The sequence below is a fragment of the Brachyhypopomus gauderio genome, chromosome 6, assembly GCF_052324685.1.
Source record: "Brachyhypopomus gauderio isolate BG-103 chromosome 6, BGAUD_0.2, whole genome shotgun sequence".
Classification (NCBI taxonomy): Eukaryota; Metazoa; Chordata; class Actinopteri; order Gymnotiformes; family Hypopomidae; genus Brachyhypopomus; species Brachyhypopomus gauderio.
Window position 1 is genome coordinate 26179125 of NC_135216.1, and position 17500 is coordinate 26196624.

At 47.2% G+C, this 17500-nt stretch overlaps 2 protein-coding genes across 14 annotated transcripts in view; one reads left to right on the forward strand and one right to left on the reverse strand.

Moving 5' to 3' along the window:
• Positions 1-121: 121 nt before the first annotated feature.
• qtrt1 (queuine tRNA-ribosyltransferase 1) lies at positions 122-5199 on the reverse strand. Of its 4 annotated transcripts, none has more exons than XM_077010117.1 (9): positions 4420-5199; positions 4247-4315; positions 3801-3939; positions 3364-3558; positions 2944-3082; positions 2465-2540; positions 1718-1827; positions 1355-1439; positions 122-813 (listed from the first exon to the last, which is right to left on the reverse strand). In XM_077010117.1, exons 1-9 carry the CDS (start codon positions 4861-4863, stop codon positions 661-663), a joined length of 1410 nt encoding a protein of 469 aa, XP_076866232.1. In that variant the 5' UTR covers positions 4864-5199; the 3' UTR covers positions 122-660. The 4 variants fall into 4 exon arrangements, 2 of the variants coding, with proteins under 2 accessions (XP_076866232.1, XP_076866233.1); XR_013131962.1 differs by having other exon boundaries at positions 785-813; positions 1544-1827; XM_077010118.1 differs by lacking the exon at positions 2465-2540 and having other exon boundaries at positions 676-813.
• An 88-nt stretch (positions 5200-5287) lies between these two features.
• The window catches only part of dnm2a (dynamin 2a), a 31601-nt gene continuing 19388 nt past the window's right edge, over positions 5288-17500 (forward strand). For 5 of the 10 annotated variants that reach the window (XM_077010110.1, XM_077010107.1, XM_077010109.1 and 2 more), the window contains exons 1-5: positions 5292-5715; positions 14642-14715; positions 15432-15581; positions 15794-15997; positions 17301-17399. In XM_077010110.1, the coding sequence (XP_076866225.1) occupies positions 5555-5715; positions 14642-14715; positions 15432-15581; positions 15794-15997; positions 17301-17399 (688 nt within the window). In that variant the 5' untranslated portion in view covers positions 5292-5554. Of the gene's footprint in view, positions 5716-14641; positions 14716-15431; positions 15582-15793; positions 15998-17300; positions 17400-17500 lie in introns of all 10 variants that reach the window. The other 5 variants (XM_077010111.1, XM_077010113.1, XM_077010115.1 and 2 more) reach the window with 4 other exon arrangements.

The window sequence follows — 17500 nt, forward strand, 5'->3', positions numbered from 1 at the left end:
TGGAGTCACTTATTTGCCCCGAATCAATTCTGCGTGATTGACAGCTTAAGCGAAACACAATATGCGCGCGCTCATTTAACGGAAATAGCCACAAGATGAAAGAAAAGTCGAACTATGTGTGTGTCATGAAGAAATTAACTTTTCATCACCGTTACAAAACTTAGAATGATAACGACCAGAAACGTTTTATAAAAGTAATTCTATCAAAACAAATACATATAAAAAATAAAATAAAACTAAAAAGTATAAGAATGGAACAGCTACACAAAACATCCTATGAACGGTTAGAACATTTGGTTAAAATCAATATAAGATCACTAAAGTATGAGTAGAGATCAAATCTACAATTGGTTGAGAACGGTTTTGTGGTTTAGTCAAGAAATTAAAGCTCTTAAAATACATTAACTTCAGAAAAAGTATTTTAAAATGTATTAAAAATTGTATTACTAATATATTTTTGTCAGTCACAGAAAGCAAAAAAAGCATGTTTCAAGTTCTATAACATAGGAGGATAAAGTGGTTTGGAGCAGAAATGAGTCGGGAGCTCATCCGTTAGCCGCTTGGTGAAGCGGTGAGAGTCTGGTGCTCCAGTAGGAAGAGGGCCGGCTCCTCTCATCAGTCCAGCGCTCCAGGAGGACAGTAGATGTCTCACAGGAGACGTCAGTCCAGGGTGATGTTGACCGATGCGAGAGCATCCACAGCCCAGCCGGGGTACTGCTGACGTGAGGGGAACATCCTCTTCATGAAGCTGGCCACGAACTCAGGGAAACGCTGCTCTATGATACTCTCACGCACCGAACGCATCAGGGTCAGCTGAGAGAGAGAGAGAGAGAGAGAGAGAGAGAGAGAGAGAGAGAGAGAGAGAGAGAGAGAGAGAGAGAGAGAGAGAGAGAGAGAGAGAGAGAGAGAGATTTACTGTAGACGGCCTGGCCGATGCATGAGAGCTAACCAGGTAAAGGACAACACTTCTAGAGAACAAATGTACGCTGCCATGGACTTAGGGCTGTGTGATATATCGTTTTCTCATTTGTATCACGATACCAAGCCATCTGACGAATCACAGAATGCTTTGCTGTGTGACGTGAGCATGTCTGGTGCATATGATTGTCCTGTGGCCATTGATCATGGCCAAATAAACCAAGATTATGTTAGTCTAAATGGAACAGGCCAGCTCTACTAAGTGATTATCTGGCAAATTACAATATTAATGGAAGATCAACACATTAACTTGATGCCAACTTACAAAAAACTTGATCAAGTGTCCTAACATATATAACAAATGATTATATATACCCAAGAAGAGAAACGGTAAAAAGTAGGATGGGCTCCCCACATGAACAGGTGCAGCCAGTACCTGGTAGGAGATGTTGTGGATGGTGATGTGGTGCATGGCTGCGGTGTCGCTCTTGAAGAGGGCGTGCAGATACGCCCGGCTGTGTCTGCCGGGTTTCAGAGGGGGCAAGCCAAGCAATTTTCTTTTAATCACGGTGAAAGAGAAATTCAGCAAGAAACCGTTTTGCCTACAATCTCCACCAAATCTCACCAACAAACTGCAAAAGGACCTTCAACAGATAACCTCTAGAGCAGCTCTTCTATGCTATTTTTTTTGTTCGGGTCTCAGCTTAGCCTGTGTCTGGGAAAACCACACGATGTGCTGAAGGATGAAAGCCGTGAGAGAGCACTCGCGGATGAAGACCAAACGCCCCGGTGGTCACACCTCTTGCACGTGGCACACTGGCAGTCAGGGTCAATGGGCTGGAAGTCCTTGGCGTACTGCTTCTGTTTGATCTGCAGCGAGCCCCAGGGGACCAGAGCTGAGCCAAACCTCTGTGACAAACAGATGACAAGAGGAGACTGATCACATGCATGAGTAAGCACAAGGGACTGCATCAAAAAAGGCTCTTCAGAATAGTAGAACAGCCTTTAGAATAGTAAAACAATATTCGGAATAGTAGAATAGCCTTTGGAATAGTACAACAGTCTTCGGAATAGTACAACAGTCTTCGGAATAGTACAACAGTCTTCGGAATAGTACAACAGTCTTCGGAATAGTACAACAGCCTTTAGAATAGTAAAACAATATTCGGAATAGTAGAACAGTCTTCAGAATAGTAGAACAGTCTTCAGAATAGTAAAACAGTCTTCAGAATAGTAGAACAGTCTTCAGAATAGTAGAACAGTCTTCAGAATAGTAGAACAGTCTTCAGAATAGTAGAACAGTCTTCAGAATAGTAGAACAGTCTTCGGAATAGTAGAACAGTCTTCAGAATAGTAGAACAGTCTTCAGAATAGTAGAACAGTCTTCGGAATAGTAGAACAGTCTTCGGAATAGTAGAACAGTCTTCGGAATAGTAGAACAGTCTTCAGAATAGTAGAACAGTCTTCAGAATAGTAGAACAGTCTTCAGAATAGTAGAACAGCCTTTAGAATAGTAGAACAGTCTTCGGAATAGTAGAACACGTACGGCAGTTCGAGTGGGGAAGACGCAGTCAAACATGTCACAGCCCAGGGCGACGCACACGACCAGGTCCACCGCATAGCTGCACAACACAGAACCATCAGCAACGTTAACACGCCACCAAGCTACTGCAAGATCAGCTCTACTCACATGGAGTAGCCAGCGACCACTGAACCTACTCAGTGTGCTTGCAGCTTACAGTTGTTTATGTACTAAATATTCGTCTACAATGCCAATGGCAACAATTACAAGCAAACAGTTGAGATCATGTTAACTGGTTTAATGTTAGCCATTCTAGCATTTATGATCAAACTGTTCCTTTATGATACGTGTGAGTGCAAATAGGTAATTTCATAATAACTACTGTAAGACACTGGTGCCACGCCCTGTATCTTACAGGGCACACAAGACCCCACAGGTGAAACAGGACACTTATTAACATGTAGCAATAACGTGACACGCATGAACATGGCTGGAGGTTTTACCCAACTCCCATGAGGTAGCGAGGTTTCCCTCTGGGGAGGTGGTCTGTGCTCAGAGTCACCATCTTCCAGAAATCATCCTTCTCCTCTCCCCCACTCAGGCCGCCAATGGCAAAACCGGCCACGTCTCGTTTCATCATCTCTAACAGGTGAAGACCACAGACATTAACACTAGTCCACAGAAACAATTGTTCAGACAGGACGAGGTGTTAAAAAGAAAGAAATAGAAATGTTTTTAAAATCACAGCAAGATAGCTTTTGAAAGCAGCAGCACTTCAATCGATATTGAAAAAGCAACAGAATGCATAATTACCCACTGGCAGTAAATGCCCTTTTGATGGGCTAGCACCCCCCCCCCCCCCCCCCCCCCCCCCCAATACGGTGTTATTTTAATGACTTCAGATTGCGGCGGGGTTCTGGTACCGTCTAAACACGCCTTGCGCAGCTCTGCGTTTAGGCCGCCCTGGATAATGGCGAACAGGTTCTGCCGGTGAGGGTTCCGATTGGCCGCAGCACACCGGTCCAGCCAGCGAATAGAACGGCGCATGGCTTCCTCAACCCTCGGACCCGTCACTGTGCTACTGACCACATCGTCCAGCTGCATCATGATATCCGAGCCTGGACAAGTGCCACGAAGAAAACACGCACTCGAGCAACGGGTCGGACATTAATTCACACCTGACGGTGGAAGCGAGAGATTTGAAACATGCTTTTCTAAAATGCTAATGTCAAAAATAGTGAATTAAAGGTGATGCAACTAGCATTCATTAAAGATCTGCAAAGCTGACGCGGGATTGCTTTGACCAAGTGTGCTGAGCGTAAGCCAATAGAGAGGTGATCTATGTGGGCGGAGCTTGTACCGAGGCTGTTCTGTATGGTGATGGACTGCTCAGGGGTGAGCAGTATCTCCCTGCCGTCATAAGGAGAGCGGAACTTAACTCCTTCCTCCGTCACCTCGGACAGCTCCACCAGGGACACCATCTGAAAACCTCCACTGTCCTGGCCGGAGCATGTGAAAAAAATGGCACAGGAGTTTAACATTCCATTTAATTGGTGGAAAAAAGGATCCTTTCATTTCAATTGGCAGGATCAACGGGATCGAATGGCTTAAACTTTTGAATCAGGATGAAAAAAATTGATCCTTTTTTTATAGGTTTTTAAAAACACTCTTTATAACAGAACGCTGCCATGTCCAAACTTGCATGCCACCACTCAAGGATGATATGTGGCACATCTAACATACACATCTAGGTCCTAATAACATTTTTATTAGGGTTACACAATCAAGGCAGAAAAATGACCTTACCGTCAGAAGGTTTCTTTTCCAGTTCATGAAACCGTGTAAGCCATTGGTTTTTTCAATCAACTCTGGACCCTGAAAAACATAGACACTAAACTTAAAGGAGTAGACAAAAAACGGACCTACTCATAACTCACAAGCATAACTTGGGGTTCGTGTTGGTGTGGTTCCTCACGTACCGGTCGCATGCCCAGATGGTAGGTGTTACCAAGACATATTTGACAGCCCAGGTCCTCCAGTTGGTCCACAGTGACTCCTTTCAGAGTCCCCTGGGTGCCTACCGGCATGAACACCGGCGTATTAACAACGCCGTGAGGAAGTGTAAGAATACATGCTCGTGCCTTGCTCACCGGACACTCCGCTAAAACGCGAAGCGCCAGCGGAGCGGCGGATGCGATCGATTTAGCAGCAGCCATATCAGATGGGAGATGATCGCATGTGGCGCCCTCCGCTACGGGCGCCGCCATTTTGAAAGTCTTGTTGACGGTGACGCCACGTGAATTATACCAGGAAGTATTTTTTAAAAAAGCTTTTTGGAGTAGGCTTGAAATATAAATAAAAATATATTTGATTGCAGTCAAGAAACGTTGCAGTCGAATGTCGTTATTGACATCAAGGGACATGGAAACAGAAAAATTAGTAAAAAAAAAAAAAAAAACTTGAACATTTAACAACACTTCTCAACGGAGGAATTATTTATAAGGATATAAATACGTTTGTACATGTATCTCGGTGGCCTATATTGATTCTTCCACCAAAACGTTTACGAAATAAGTTCATAAAACATAAGAAAACATGTGTTTTGTGTGCCACTGTATTTACTTTTATTTCTAATAGGAACGTAGCTTCCTACGTCGACAGTGCGCTGCGCTGATAAATGATTGACACGTCATTTAACCAATCGCATTGCACACGCCTTCTTCAGTTGAAACTCCGAACGAGGAGCAATCCAATCAACGTCCGAAATGTACCGGGGAAACGGCCGGAAGGACCAATGAGCGTCCAGGCTCTCAATTGACAGGAGGCGGGACCGAAGTCACCGGTGGAGGTCGGTGTCGCCTGACCGGATGGTTGCTGGAAGTTTTGTTTTGTGAGTTTTAACGCCGATTGACTGCAGATAAATCGACCGATTTCAATGTTTACGCCGTAACGCGTGTCGCCAGCCAACAGCCCTCGAGGGTCCTCGAGTTATTTAGGTGCTTTTCCAGTGGCGGACCGATGAGTGAAACTGTTTGAAGGGAGGAACTCAACACTTGGAAGTAACCCGAGCACCTCGCGTCCCTGCGTCGGGAGAGAGAGAGGTCGCACTCCGCCATGGGGAACCGGGGGATGGAGGAGCTGATCCCCCTGATCAATAAACTTCAAGACGCCTTCAGTTCCATCGGCCAAAGCTGCAACTTGGACTTGCCGCAGATCGCCGTGGTGGGCGGACAGAGCGCCGGAAAGAGCTCGGTGTTGGAAAATTTCGTCGGCAGGTTTGTCCATTATTAAATACCAACTTCACGACTAATAATTCTGAACTATATTCACTAAAGCAGCTCGCCAAACCACTCCCTGACGGCCGTTTTCAACTTTATGAAATCATACGCGCCACCCCAATTACGTCTGAACTGTATTTTTTGCTGCCGTTGGCTTGATCGATCCTCAAGGACCTCGCCATGCACAGACGCGAGTTACGCGGTTGGCGTAAGCAGATGCGCGCTCGCAGACGCGAGTTACGCGGTTGGCGTAAGCGGATGCGCGCTCACGGACGTGAGTTACGCGGTTGGCGTAAGCGGATGCGCGCTCACGGACGTGAGTTACGCGGTTGGCGTAAGCGGACGCGCGCTCACAGCGGCGGTGATGAAATGGGGTTCGAGGCGGCCGAGCGTGAAATGGGGAAGCAGACCGTGAACGACAGAATGAGTGTGAAGGAAACTGGAGGTGGCCTGCTGCTGGCCTCGAAAGTGCTGGCTTAGTAACAAAATACGGAAGTGGAATCTGATGCTGACTTGATTATGATTAATCAAGTTTATTAATTTAGATTAATTATCTCTTTCTAAGTGGCATATGATCTTTATAACCCTAGTATCCTACTACTGGAATTTGTAGCTGCTTCACAGACTGTATAAATGTGGTTTTAAGTTGTAACATTTCCGCCCCCGTTCTGTGTAGCGCTTGGTTGATTTACAGCAAATGTTGGTCATATTAAGTAGAGATTATTTAAATTTTGTAACAATTCAACAAGAATCTATTGTGAGTACAGGTAGTTTACATTACGATACATTTTTGGAGGCTTTCAAAACTGAAAGACTCTGACTGTTGTTTCATATATTCATGGGAGACTCATGAATATTGTTTCATATATTCATGCATTTGTGACTCTCACATAAACGTGTTTGTCAGCCCGCCTTCCTAAAGAATTACGGCAGAGTCCGAGGGCACTGCATGTGCGCCTGACCTTCGTCGTCTAACAGGTGAACGCTGTGGGCTCGACCTTCGTTTGTGAGGACCACGCCCAGACGAGACGGCAGTGGCTGCCACAATCTCAATAAAGAGCAGCTGATTCACTCCTGGCCTTTCCAACCAACCATGATTTCTTGGAGAGGGGGCAGGAGGTCAGGCTGACGCACGAGTGTTACCATGACTGCCTCCAGGGGCCCCTTGCCTTCCAGCAGTCATTTCCTATCTTGTTTTCATCTGTACATCTGCGCTGTCTGAAGATTTTCCAGATGATAATGATGATGAATTTTGTGACTATTTCTGCAAGGGGTCTGGGACTCGCAAATGATTTGGCCTCTTTTGGTTTTAAAACGTGCCATTTCTCCAAGGTAAAGCATTAGATCACAGAACTTGGTCATCCTTCCTGCCTTTAAGTGGTGATTATCAGCTATTGTACACTTTGCCATTAAAGCCCAGGCGTGGGAGAGGGGGGGGGGGGGGGGGGGATCATCGCATGGCCAGTGGCTTCAAATGCAGCCTGCTAAGCAGGTTTAGCTTTTTGTGTCTTTTGAACAACTGCGAGAGAGGCACGCCCCATGTACGCTGGCATGTTTAACCTACATGCCTTCCCGCATGCCAAGGGTAAAGCTGGGAACTGCCTGGTGCACGTGCTGTCAATATAGGCCACAGAGCTTAGAGTTTGCATGTGAATGCATGCAAAACTTCAAAAACAAGTCTTCAAGCTTCATACTAGACATTCTGGTAAGCAGGTCCTTGTGGGTGGGGAGTGGGTGTGCATGACAAAACCCTGAAAAATTTGAGACATGCATTTGAATGAGCATGCAGCATCCCAACTCCAGGTATAAGCAGACGCAACATCTCTTCCCAGCAGAGAGATCTTCACAGATCACCAGTAGGCACCAGCTGAAAGCCTGAATTTCCAAATCCCAATGGGCCACTTTCTTTCCCTACGAGTGAGTGAGAAGAACCGGTGACTTTTGTTTTTGTTTTTGCATCTCTCCTGTGCAAGGAGGAGTAATGTAGATAAATACTGTAACTCAACGTGTAAATACTCTGTTGTGTTAGTTTTGTAGGTGGTCCTCTGTTGGTTTCTTTTGTTTTCAAAGGGTGCCATTTCAGTGCGGGCGGTCTTTGTTCGTGAGTCATCTTGCGCTCTCATTCACCTCTCTGTCCTGCGGAGAGTGTGATCACAGCCTCAGAAAACACCAGTAAAGGCCGTTTCCTTCTCGAACACAGCCTGCATGGTTTGGATGAGAAGCAAAGCAAAATAAACAAACACAACCCTAAACCCAAACGCATCTGGGCACAGTTTGGTCTCCATCCAGTTTCAAACCGTTTATTAGACTACAGAATTGGGACCCGGAACAACACAGGCTTTTTCTTGTTCTTTTTTCTCACGTGTTAAAAGATGTTTCATCTTCTTCCCCTCTCACGACGGCCGGCATCTGAAAGGGTTTGGAGAACGCAGCGGTAGCTAGCAGCCTTGGCCGTTAGCTTTACGCGGCCGTCAGCTTTACACAGCCGTTAACTTTACGCCGCCGTAAACTTTACGCGGTCGTTAACTTTACGTGGCCTTTACACAGTTAGCTGATTGTTCCTCCACCAGCGATGGCCATGGTAGCGTTTGATTTCATATGACGCACTGTAGTTTTTGTTCACAGGGAACATACGTACACACACACCTCGCACAAGTAACAATGGTGTGAGGGACAGAGTACTGGTTGTGATGGCAGCGTCGTGTTCTCTGAGGAGGAGCTGTGTGTGCAAGTGTGTCACCATTATTCTGATTTCTGTTGCTAGGCTTTCTCTCCGACACACAAACCTGGTTACGGCTGCTCACTTTAATGGAACTGTCCAACTGTTATTGAAATCACTTATCACATTGGTGTGAGGATCTCCATACTTCATACAAGTTGAGCACAGAATCACATTGGGGAGATATTATCCCATACCATATCGGTGGCATTTTGACATTTTGATCAGATGGGGTTTGCTTCATGGTTTTGAGATCAGTTTGCGGTTTAAATCGGTTTTATTCTTATTCTTTAGTGTAAACAGGAGTACGTTGGAAGGAATTGTTGGAGGGAGCATTGAATGAGCAGGTGTGAACGTGAATGACCTCTCCTGAGGTCACGGAGTCAGAGCCGTAACACCAGCCCACTGACTGCCGCTGACCCCTGACACCACTTGTTCTGGAGGTTCAGGCCGCTTCCTTCTGATTACAGATTTAGGTTGCCATGATACAGGACTAACATATTTCAGGCTTTATTTGTCCTTGTGGTTACTGGTCTTTTGGATGGGATTTGTTTTTCTGATTGGCTTATTTGTGCTATACTGCATGGTGTTGATTGCTGACCAAAATGCCCCTTTTGGGGATAATAAAGGTTACCTTGACCACTGGAATATCCCTAAAAGGAAGTCATTACACCCCCATAAGGAGAACACACAGGGGTGGAGGTATCGTGCTACACACGATGAACACCAGCTAACAGCCGGCCAATATGTTCTAGAAATCTCTCATAAATTAATGCTTTACCTACCAAACATGGCACTTGTGGAGTTTAAGTCTGACACAGTGTGCAGAAGGCCTGGAGCCAATCTGTCCTTCACAAGGAGCGTATTGCTGACCTGGGTGAACTGAGGTTGTATTTCCCTTCGGTATTTGAACCTCGTTTCAACCGACACAACTTACAAGCATTTATCTTGCGTAATTTCTGCGGTTCACCGGTATGTGACCCAGTAACATAATACATATCAATGGGGAGCAACTAACAGTTCAGTCCCGACGGACAAGCGTGTGCCCAGCTCGGCGTTCCTCCAGACGGAGGCTAGCCGAGCTCCGAGCAGGAGTCCTGCCTCTACCTTAAACGTGTGCGTGCGGAAAGAGAAGCCGTATTGCAAAGTGAAAGAAAAGCTGTTCGTGAGTGCGCGCGCTCGCTCACGCGCCTTCAAAGGCGGCCATCTCTCCGTGCACTTCACGCGCAGTGGCGCGTGTGATCGACACAACCTGTCTTTTTCTTTTTTTTTGTCCGCGGCGCTAAACATTTAAACAGCTGTGGGATTATCACACAAAAAACGTGTCATGACTCTCTGCCATGAGCTCGTTGGACAGACATGCATAAATGAACCCACACTGCGTGTGTTTGCCGCTTGGACCACGTCGCGGGCCTGTGCAGCCCAGGTCCTGCACATCTGGGTTTTCAGGTTTTCCTGCAGTTTGCAGTGTTGCGTAAAGGTGTCCAAACAAGCTGGGTAAAGCATAACAACGTCGTGACTATAAGGTTCTCAGTACAACGTGAAATGACACTTGTTGAAATGGAAAAAACCTTATTTTAAAATTGAAAGTGGATCGTCTGGCAGCAGCTATGTAATGCAGCTTCTAACAACGCTGCTTGGTGATGTTGGGGGGTATTATTTAGGGAATTTACCATATTCATATATTACAAGGTTGTTTCTTGGAATGTCTTTGTCTTGTCCTCTTCTACCAGACAGCATGTCTGATATTAAACGGGAACTCGCACACTCTGATTGGCTTCTCTTGGTTTCTGAGCTACGTTCTTGTCTTCGTGGAGCTGAAGCAGGCAGACAAAAGTGCAAGCATGTCGTTGCATGAGAAAATACTGGCTTTGTGGGTATATATATGTAAGTTTTGCTGCTGTATCGGGAGAATTCAATGTTAAATTAATAATAGGTTTATTTTAAAATGGCCTGCGTCATGCTGAAGAGCAGCTGAGCGTGATCTTGATGTGGCTCATTAATCCGTAACTGTTTTCTCCTATTTATGAGCTGCTGACGCACTCTGTGCTGTGTTAACGGAGAGGCCTCGGCTACGTGTGGTAGGGCAGATGTCATTGTTCATAGGGCATCAGCACTGCACTCGTATCTCGCTTTGCAAGTTGGTTTGGGGCGAGGCCGTTATCTCATTTGCTCTGCACGCCGTGGGCGGGGGCTTCAGCTGGAGATCTTCAGACTGATTGGATTGTGGGAGTTGGAGGGCGTGGCCTGATCGGTGTCTTTTTGTGGCACATTGCTGAAGAAAGTGGAGTAGAAAGGGCCATGAATGATTAGTAGAGGAAGACGGTGTAGACTGAGATGTGAGCGCGCGCGCGCGCGTGCGTCTGGAAGCCGGCGTGTCTGAGCGGAGCACATAGAGAACGCAGCTCGCGTTTCGCCAGAGCCTTTAGGGAGCGTGTTGTAGTGTCTGGGCTATAACTTGAGCACTGTCATGTTGCTATGGCAGTGTTGTCATGTAGAGATAATGAGGGGAGGCGGTTGTTTTCCCTCCTTACTGGGAGAATCTCATGCAGAGCAGAACACGGCAGACCTGCACTGTTTTTCTATCTCTACTTCTCCCCCTCCCCTCTCTCTCCGTCTCTCTCTCTCTCTCTACCTCTCCCCCCTCCCCTCTCTCTCCGTCTCTCTCTCTCTCTCTCTCTACCTCTCCCCCCTCCCCTCTCTCTCCGTCTCTCTCTCTCTCTCTCTCTCTCTCTCTCTCTCTACCTCTCCCCCCTCCCCTCTATCTCCGTCTCTCTCTCTCTCTCTCTCTACCTCTCCCCCTCCCCTCTATCTCCGTCTCTCTCTCTCTCTCTCTCTCTCTCTCTCTCTACCTCTCCCCCCTCCCCTCTATCTCCGTCTCTCTCTCTCTCTCTACCTCTCCCCCCTCCCCTCTATCTCCGTCTCTCTCTCTACCTCTCCCCCCTCCCCTCTCTCTCCGTCTCTCTCTCTCTCTCTCCCCCCTCCCCTTTCTCTCCGTCTCTCTCTCTCCCTCTCTCTCTCTCTCTCTCTCTCCCCCCCTCCCTCTCTCTGGTCCTCGGTTGCTCCTGCATACATAATAGATGATATGATACACAGTCTGTTCAGCCTCTATCATTTACAGTTCATGAATAATGAACACAAGCCCATCCGCCTTTGTTTTCCCTGGGGGGGGGTGTGTGTGTGTGTGTGTGTGTGTGTGTGTGTGTGTGTGTGTGTGTGTGTGAGAGAGAGAGAGAGAGAGAGAGAGAGAGAGAGAGAAACAGGGACAGAGAGAGGAAATGTGTGAGGGAGACAAGGAGAGAGAGAGAGAGTGAGTGTGTTTGAGAGAGAGAGAGAGTGAGTGTGTTTGAGAGACAGGGAGAGTGAGTGTGAGAGTGATGGGGAGAGTGTGAGGGAGAGACAAGGAATGTGTGTGTGTGTGTGTGTGTGTGTGTGTGTGTGTGTGTGCGTGCGCGCGCGCGAGTGTGAGTGACAGGGAGAGAGAGAGTGAGTGTGTGTGAGTGACAGGGAGAGAGGATTAGTTAACCTCATGCTATTTTATTCACTGGTGATTCTACTGTGATCTAGTCTGCTGTTCTGTACATCATGCACAGTCATAGGCCTGTCGCGATAATTACATTATCGACTTATCGTACGATAATTTTTAAAACCGCAATCATTTTTGCAGATGTTGATAATTGGCCATTGGGTTTCCGCGCAAATTTGTTTACATGAGAATAAACTGCAACTACGTTAGCACGCAGTGCTGCTTTCTCGCACCCCCCTCCCCCCTTAAGGGAAGACGAATCTGTGATCAGAGACTGACATCTACCGGTTAGGAAATGAGTGCAGTACACGGAGAGCGTATGCGTCAATAACGGTGCCTCCACACACACTGGTGGAGATGTGTTAGCTCGCGAACGTATTTGAGGCTAATTGGACTCAAAATGATTCTAAATAATTCGCTTTTTATCACATTATTTAATGGTTGTTTATTATAGTGACTGTAGCGCGTGACTCCGCCCACCTCACGCCAACCTCCGCGAACGGTGGAAGCGTTTATACTTGTCGCATCACATTCTTTGCGGTGTTGTTCGAAACGATATGTGGTAGTATAAAGAAATAACCCTTAAAAACGGGGAAATGAACATTTACCTGACGAATTTTAATGTTGCTTTGTGTTTCAGGTTTGAAAAGTGCTGGAATTTGTTAATTTCACAACAAATAACTGTCTGATTGAGGAGTTTTCTTGTATTACGTTATACGAGCCTCTTGTAATTCCAGGACGAAACATGAGAGAACGTTAAGATTTGGTGTTTTGAAAATAAACAACCATTAAATAATGTGATATAAAGCGAATTATTTCAAATCATTTCGAGTATATGTATAAATATTTTACTTAAGTTTAACGTGCTGGGAAATATTGAAATGGACCTTGAAAGTGACGTACAAGTGCTTGAATTCTACCTTATAAAGGTGTATGAACCCTGCAAACATGACTTTGTTCATTGCGCTGAGGCTCGGCGAGAGCGAAGTTACAAAATTTGAGAGGTGCACTACCTCGCAAATCGACAGCGCGCGAGGCCCTCTCGCACGGGTGGAGCCACCGCGATTACGTAATTTTCGCCGCATGGATCCATTTTAATTCTTTTAAATGACTATTATTATTTATCGCAATAATTTCTGGGACAATATATCGTTCTGAAAATTTTATCGTGACAGGCCTACGCAGTCGTTTTCCATTGATGTGTGTTTGTGTCCCGACAGATCAGATGTCAACATAGGTGTAGTGCAAGGGTGTGTGTAACCGGAAACTACTTTAATGACTGCTGATGCCATCTCTCTCTCTCTCTCTCTCTCTCTCTCTCTCTGTGGCATGATGTCGCCTCCTCTCTCCTCTCTTCCGAGTTCTTCTCCTCCAGATCTCTCCCTTCCTGCCTCTCCATCTTTCTGCCTGTGGAAGATCTCTGTGTGCTGCTGCCCCCTTCCTTTCACTCTGGTTCCTGTGGGCTTCGTCTGTATATGCCCCCCCCCTTCGTCTTTCCCAGTTTGAGCCGCCAGTGTTGCCCTTCACCCGTTAGCGCTCCTGTCCAACTGGGGCAGTTTGCATTACGTGGGCCAAATAATCTGGGGCAGAAGCCGGGCAGCTCGGCCGGGAGGCAGCTCAGACTTTGACGTATCCCAGCTGAGGTGAAAAAGCAGAGCCTGAGAGTCTCAGCCCGGCCGGGTGATGACTGCAGTATGTGTTCATCCACCTGAATACACACTTCAGCCATTTGCTTCATCTTCATCAGTGGTCTTCCTCATGTAATGAGTTGGCTTCCTTGTTGGGAAGGATATTAAATACTATATTAAACCATACCCGACCACATCAAAGCCCATACGACAGGCTTTGTTCTCCCTCTCTGGGCTGGAGTTCCTCAAGGGCAAATTCTGGGCCCGTTTCTGTTTTCATGTAGACCGGATCTGAAACGTCTCTGCTGTGTGATGGTGGCCCTCCTGGTTTGGTCCGGTGCTAATTGGATAACTGCTGGGTTCTTCACTCTTCTTGTTTGGAGTGAAATTGGCTAAAACCACGTGTGATCACAGCAGCCTGGCGCTGCAGGGAGATTTGACATTTTGTCGCACGCAGTGGTGATCCAGGCTCGGCTTGGATCACACTTAAAGAAAAGAAAAGGCCATCGACTGGCAACTGAAAATTTGTTTTGTTTTTTTTGTTTTTTGAAGATCTGTCATGAGACGTGTGAGCCAGTATGCTAGCCTCCAAAGACTGTGTTTTAAAATCCATTCATGCAAATGGCAGGGCACCATCTGTGTGTGTGTGTGTGTGTGTGTGTGTGTGTGTGTGTGTGTGTGTGTGTGTGTGTGTGTGTGTGTGTGTGTGTGTGTGTGTGTGTGTGTGTGTGTGTGTGTGATATTTGCTTTGATGCTGATAGATACTCTGAAGGGACGGAAATGACTGTTGATTTGTTCCTCTTCATGAATAATTCAGTGGTTTCGGGGAAGGAGGCAAATCTGGCATGACTGGTATGGGCAGCTCCAGGAGTGGCTGTCACATCTTCCTCTTCCTCTTCCTCCTCCTCTTCCTCTGCCCTCTCCGCCAGTGTGGGGGGGTCTCCCCCTCCATCCAGCCTGCTTTAGAACATGAATGCAACATGATTTAGCCAGACGTAGGACGTAAGAGGGTGTGGTTGTTGATCTCTAGCTGTCCCTCTGTCTACGCAGGGACTTCCTCCCCCGTGGCTCAGGGATCGTCACCCGGAGACCACTCATCCTTCAGCTGATCAACAATATAGCCGGTGAGGGCACTGGCACTCACGCACATGCACATGCACACGCACACACACATGCACACACACACACACATGCACACACACACATGCACACGCACACGCACATGCACACACACACACACACACACGCACACACACATGCACACACACACATGCACACGCACACGCACATGCACACACACACACACACACGCACACACACGCACACGCATGCACACACATGCACACACACACATGCACACGCATACATACATGCACATGCACACACACACACATACACACATACACGCACACATACATGCAGTCATGCACACACACACACACACATACATGCACACACATGCACATGCACACATACATGCGCACACACACATGCATGCACACAAATGGTAGGCACTATGATATTTTGTTTTGCTAATAAATTGCATACAGTGGCCAAACAATATTTCGAGTGAAATTGTTTCATATTAAGTGTTTCTTAAAATAATAATAATAAAAAACAAAACTATTTACGGATTCCGCAATTGTTTATTTTAACGAACATGCATGATCGATGTAAAGATCTGAAAATTTAAGTGCACGTGATAACATTTAGCAGTATTGATTTTGACCTGCCATAACGTGCATCTCCAAGGCTGATGGCGTGTGTGTGTGTGTGTGTGTGTGTGTGTGTGTGTGTGTGTGTGTGTGTGTGTGTGTGTGTGTGTGTGTGTGCTGAGCAGAGTATGCTGAGTTTTTACACTGCAAGGGGAAGAAGTTTGTGGACTTTGATGAGGTTCGGATGGAGATCGAGGCGGAGACAGACAGGCTGACGGGCTCAAATAAGGGCATCTCCTCCATTCCCATCAACCTGAGGGTCTACTCACCCAACGGTAACCAACACGCACATCCACTCATGCGTACTTGTGCGTTATCTTCCGAGATCTGCTGCATTGAAGGGGGAACAAGTGTTTTCAAAATGTCAATCCGTTTTCTTTGTTTAATTCTCTCCCTGTCTATAAATCTCATTCGGTCTCATCTCCCTTTCTGTTTCCATTCTCTCTCTCTCTCTCTCTCTCTCTCTCTCTCTCTCTCTCTCTCGCAGTGTTGAATCTGACTCTCATCGACCTGCCAGGCATGACCAAGGTTGCCGTGGGCGACCAGCCCGTAGATATCGAGTACCAGATCCGAGAGATGCTGATGCAGTTCATCACCAAGGAGAGCTGCCTCATCCTGGCCGTCACGCCGGCCAACACCGACCTGGCCAACTCCGACGCCCTCAAGATCGCCAAGGAAGTGGACCCGCAGGGTAGGGAGCCTCTCTCCCTCCAGACAGTAGGGGGCGCCCTCAATCCCAGCGCTCAAGGCCGCCTTCCATCAGCGGTCCACCATGGAATATATTAGTGTTGTTACATGACTGCCTTCTTTGGTATGTTGGTGCCGAAAGCAGCCGTTGGCGTGTGAGCGCTATAAGAGCAGACGTTTCTGCTTGGGACAGCAGTGAAGAGACAGTGGGGTGTACAAGCAGTAAACATGAAAACTGACTACAGTGCAAGATTGCAAAGATGTACACACCACTATACGATTCCCACGGTTGTTGTGAGGGTAGACTAAGCAGTGGTGGGTGATGTGGGTGGATTACTGTTTAGTGTGTTAGTGTGTGGAGCAGCTTCATCGTTGTGGGAGAAGCAGGCAGTGTGAACAGGTTAAAGTAACTGCAGTGTGAAGAGTTGGACAGAAGGACAGGTGCAGTGTGAACAGGTTAACTGTGGTAACTGGTGCAGTGTGAACAGGTTAACTGTGGTAACTGGTGCAGTGTGAACAGGTTAACTGTGGTAACTGGTGCAGAGTGAACAGGTTAACTGTGGTAACTGGTGCAGTGTGAACAGGTTAACTGTGGTAACTGGTGCAGTGTGAACAGGTTAACTGTGGTAACTGGTGCAGTGTGAACAGGTTAACTGTGGTAACTGGTGCAGAGTGAACAGGTTAACTGTGGTAACTGGTGCAGAGTGAACAGGTTAACTGTGGTAACTGGTGCAGAGTGAACAGGTTAACTGTGGTAACTGGTGCAGAGTGAACAGGTTAACTGTGGTAACTGGTGCAGTGTGAACAGGTTAACTGTGGTAACTGGTGCAGTGTGAACAGGTTAACTGTGGTAACTGGTGCAGTGTGAACAGGTTAACTGTGGTAACTGGTGCAGAGTGAACAGGTTAACTGTGGTAACTGGTGCAGAGTGAACAGGTTAACTGTGGTAACTGGTGCAGTGTGAACAGGTTAACTGTGGTAACTGGTGCAGTGTGAACAGGTTAACTGTGGTAACTGGTACAGAGTGAACAGGTTAACTGTGGTGGTGCAGAGTGAACAGGTTAACTGTGGTAACTGGTGCAGAGTGAACAGGTTAACTGTGGTAACTGGTGCAGAGTGAACAGGTTAACTGTGGTAACTGGTGCAGTGTGAACAGGTTAACTGTGGTAACTGGTGGCTGTGGTAACTGGTGGGCTGTGGCCTGATTGGGGTTGGGTTTAGTACCTTGGGGTCTGTGGCGAGCCTCACTCTGCCTGATTTGTGTGTGTGTGTATGTGCGTGCGTGCGTGTGTGTGTGTGCCACGCAGGACTGCGGACGATCGGAGTGATCACCAAGCTGGACCTGATGGATGAGGGCACGGACGCCCGTGACATTCTGGAGAACAAACTCCTGCCACTCCGCAGAGGTGTGTGTGTGTCCCGCCGTGCCCCCCCCACGTGTGTGTCCCGCCGCCCCCTCCCCGCACGCGCGTACACCACACACACTCGCCACAAACCCACAGGGAAT

Excerpts from the sequence above, each read along its gene's own strand:
- qtrt1 (XM_077010117.1), bottom strand. The coding sequence starts at position 4,863 with ATGTCCCTTGATGTCAATAACGACATTCGACTGCAACGTTTCTTGACT. Across the intron at positions 3,940-4,246 it reads GGAAAAGAAACCTTCTGACG|GACAGTGGAGGTTTTCAGAT; the intron begins GTAAGGTCATTT and ends TGCTCCGGCCAG. Across the intron at positions 3,559-3,800 it reads CACCATACAGAACAGCCTCG|GCTCGGATATCATGATGCAG; the intron begins GTACAAGCTCCG and ends GCACTTGTCCAG.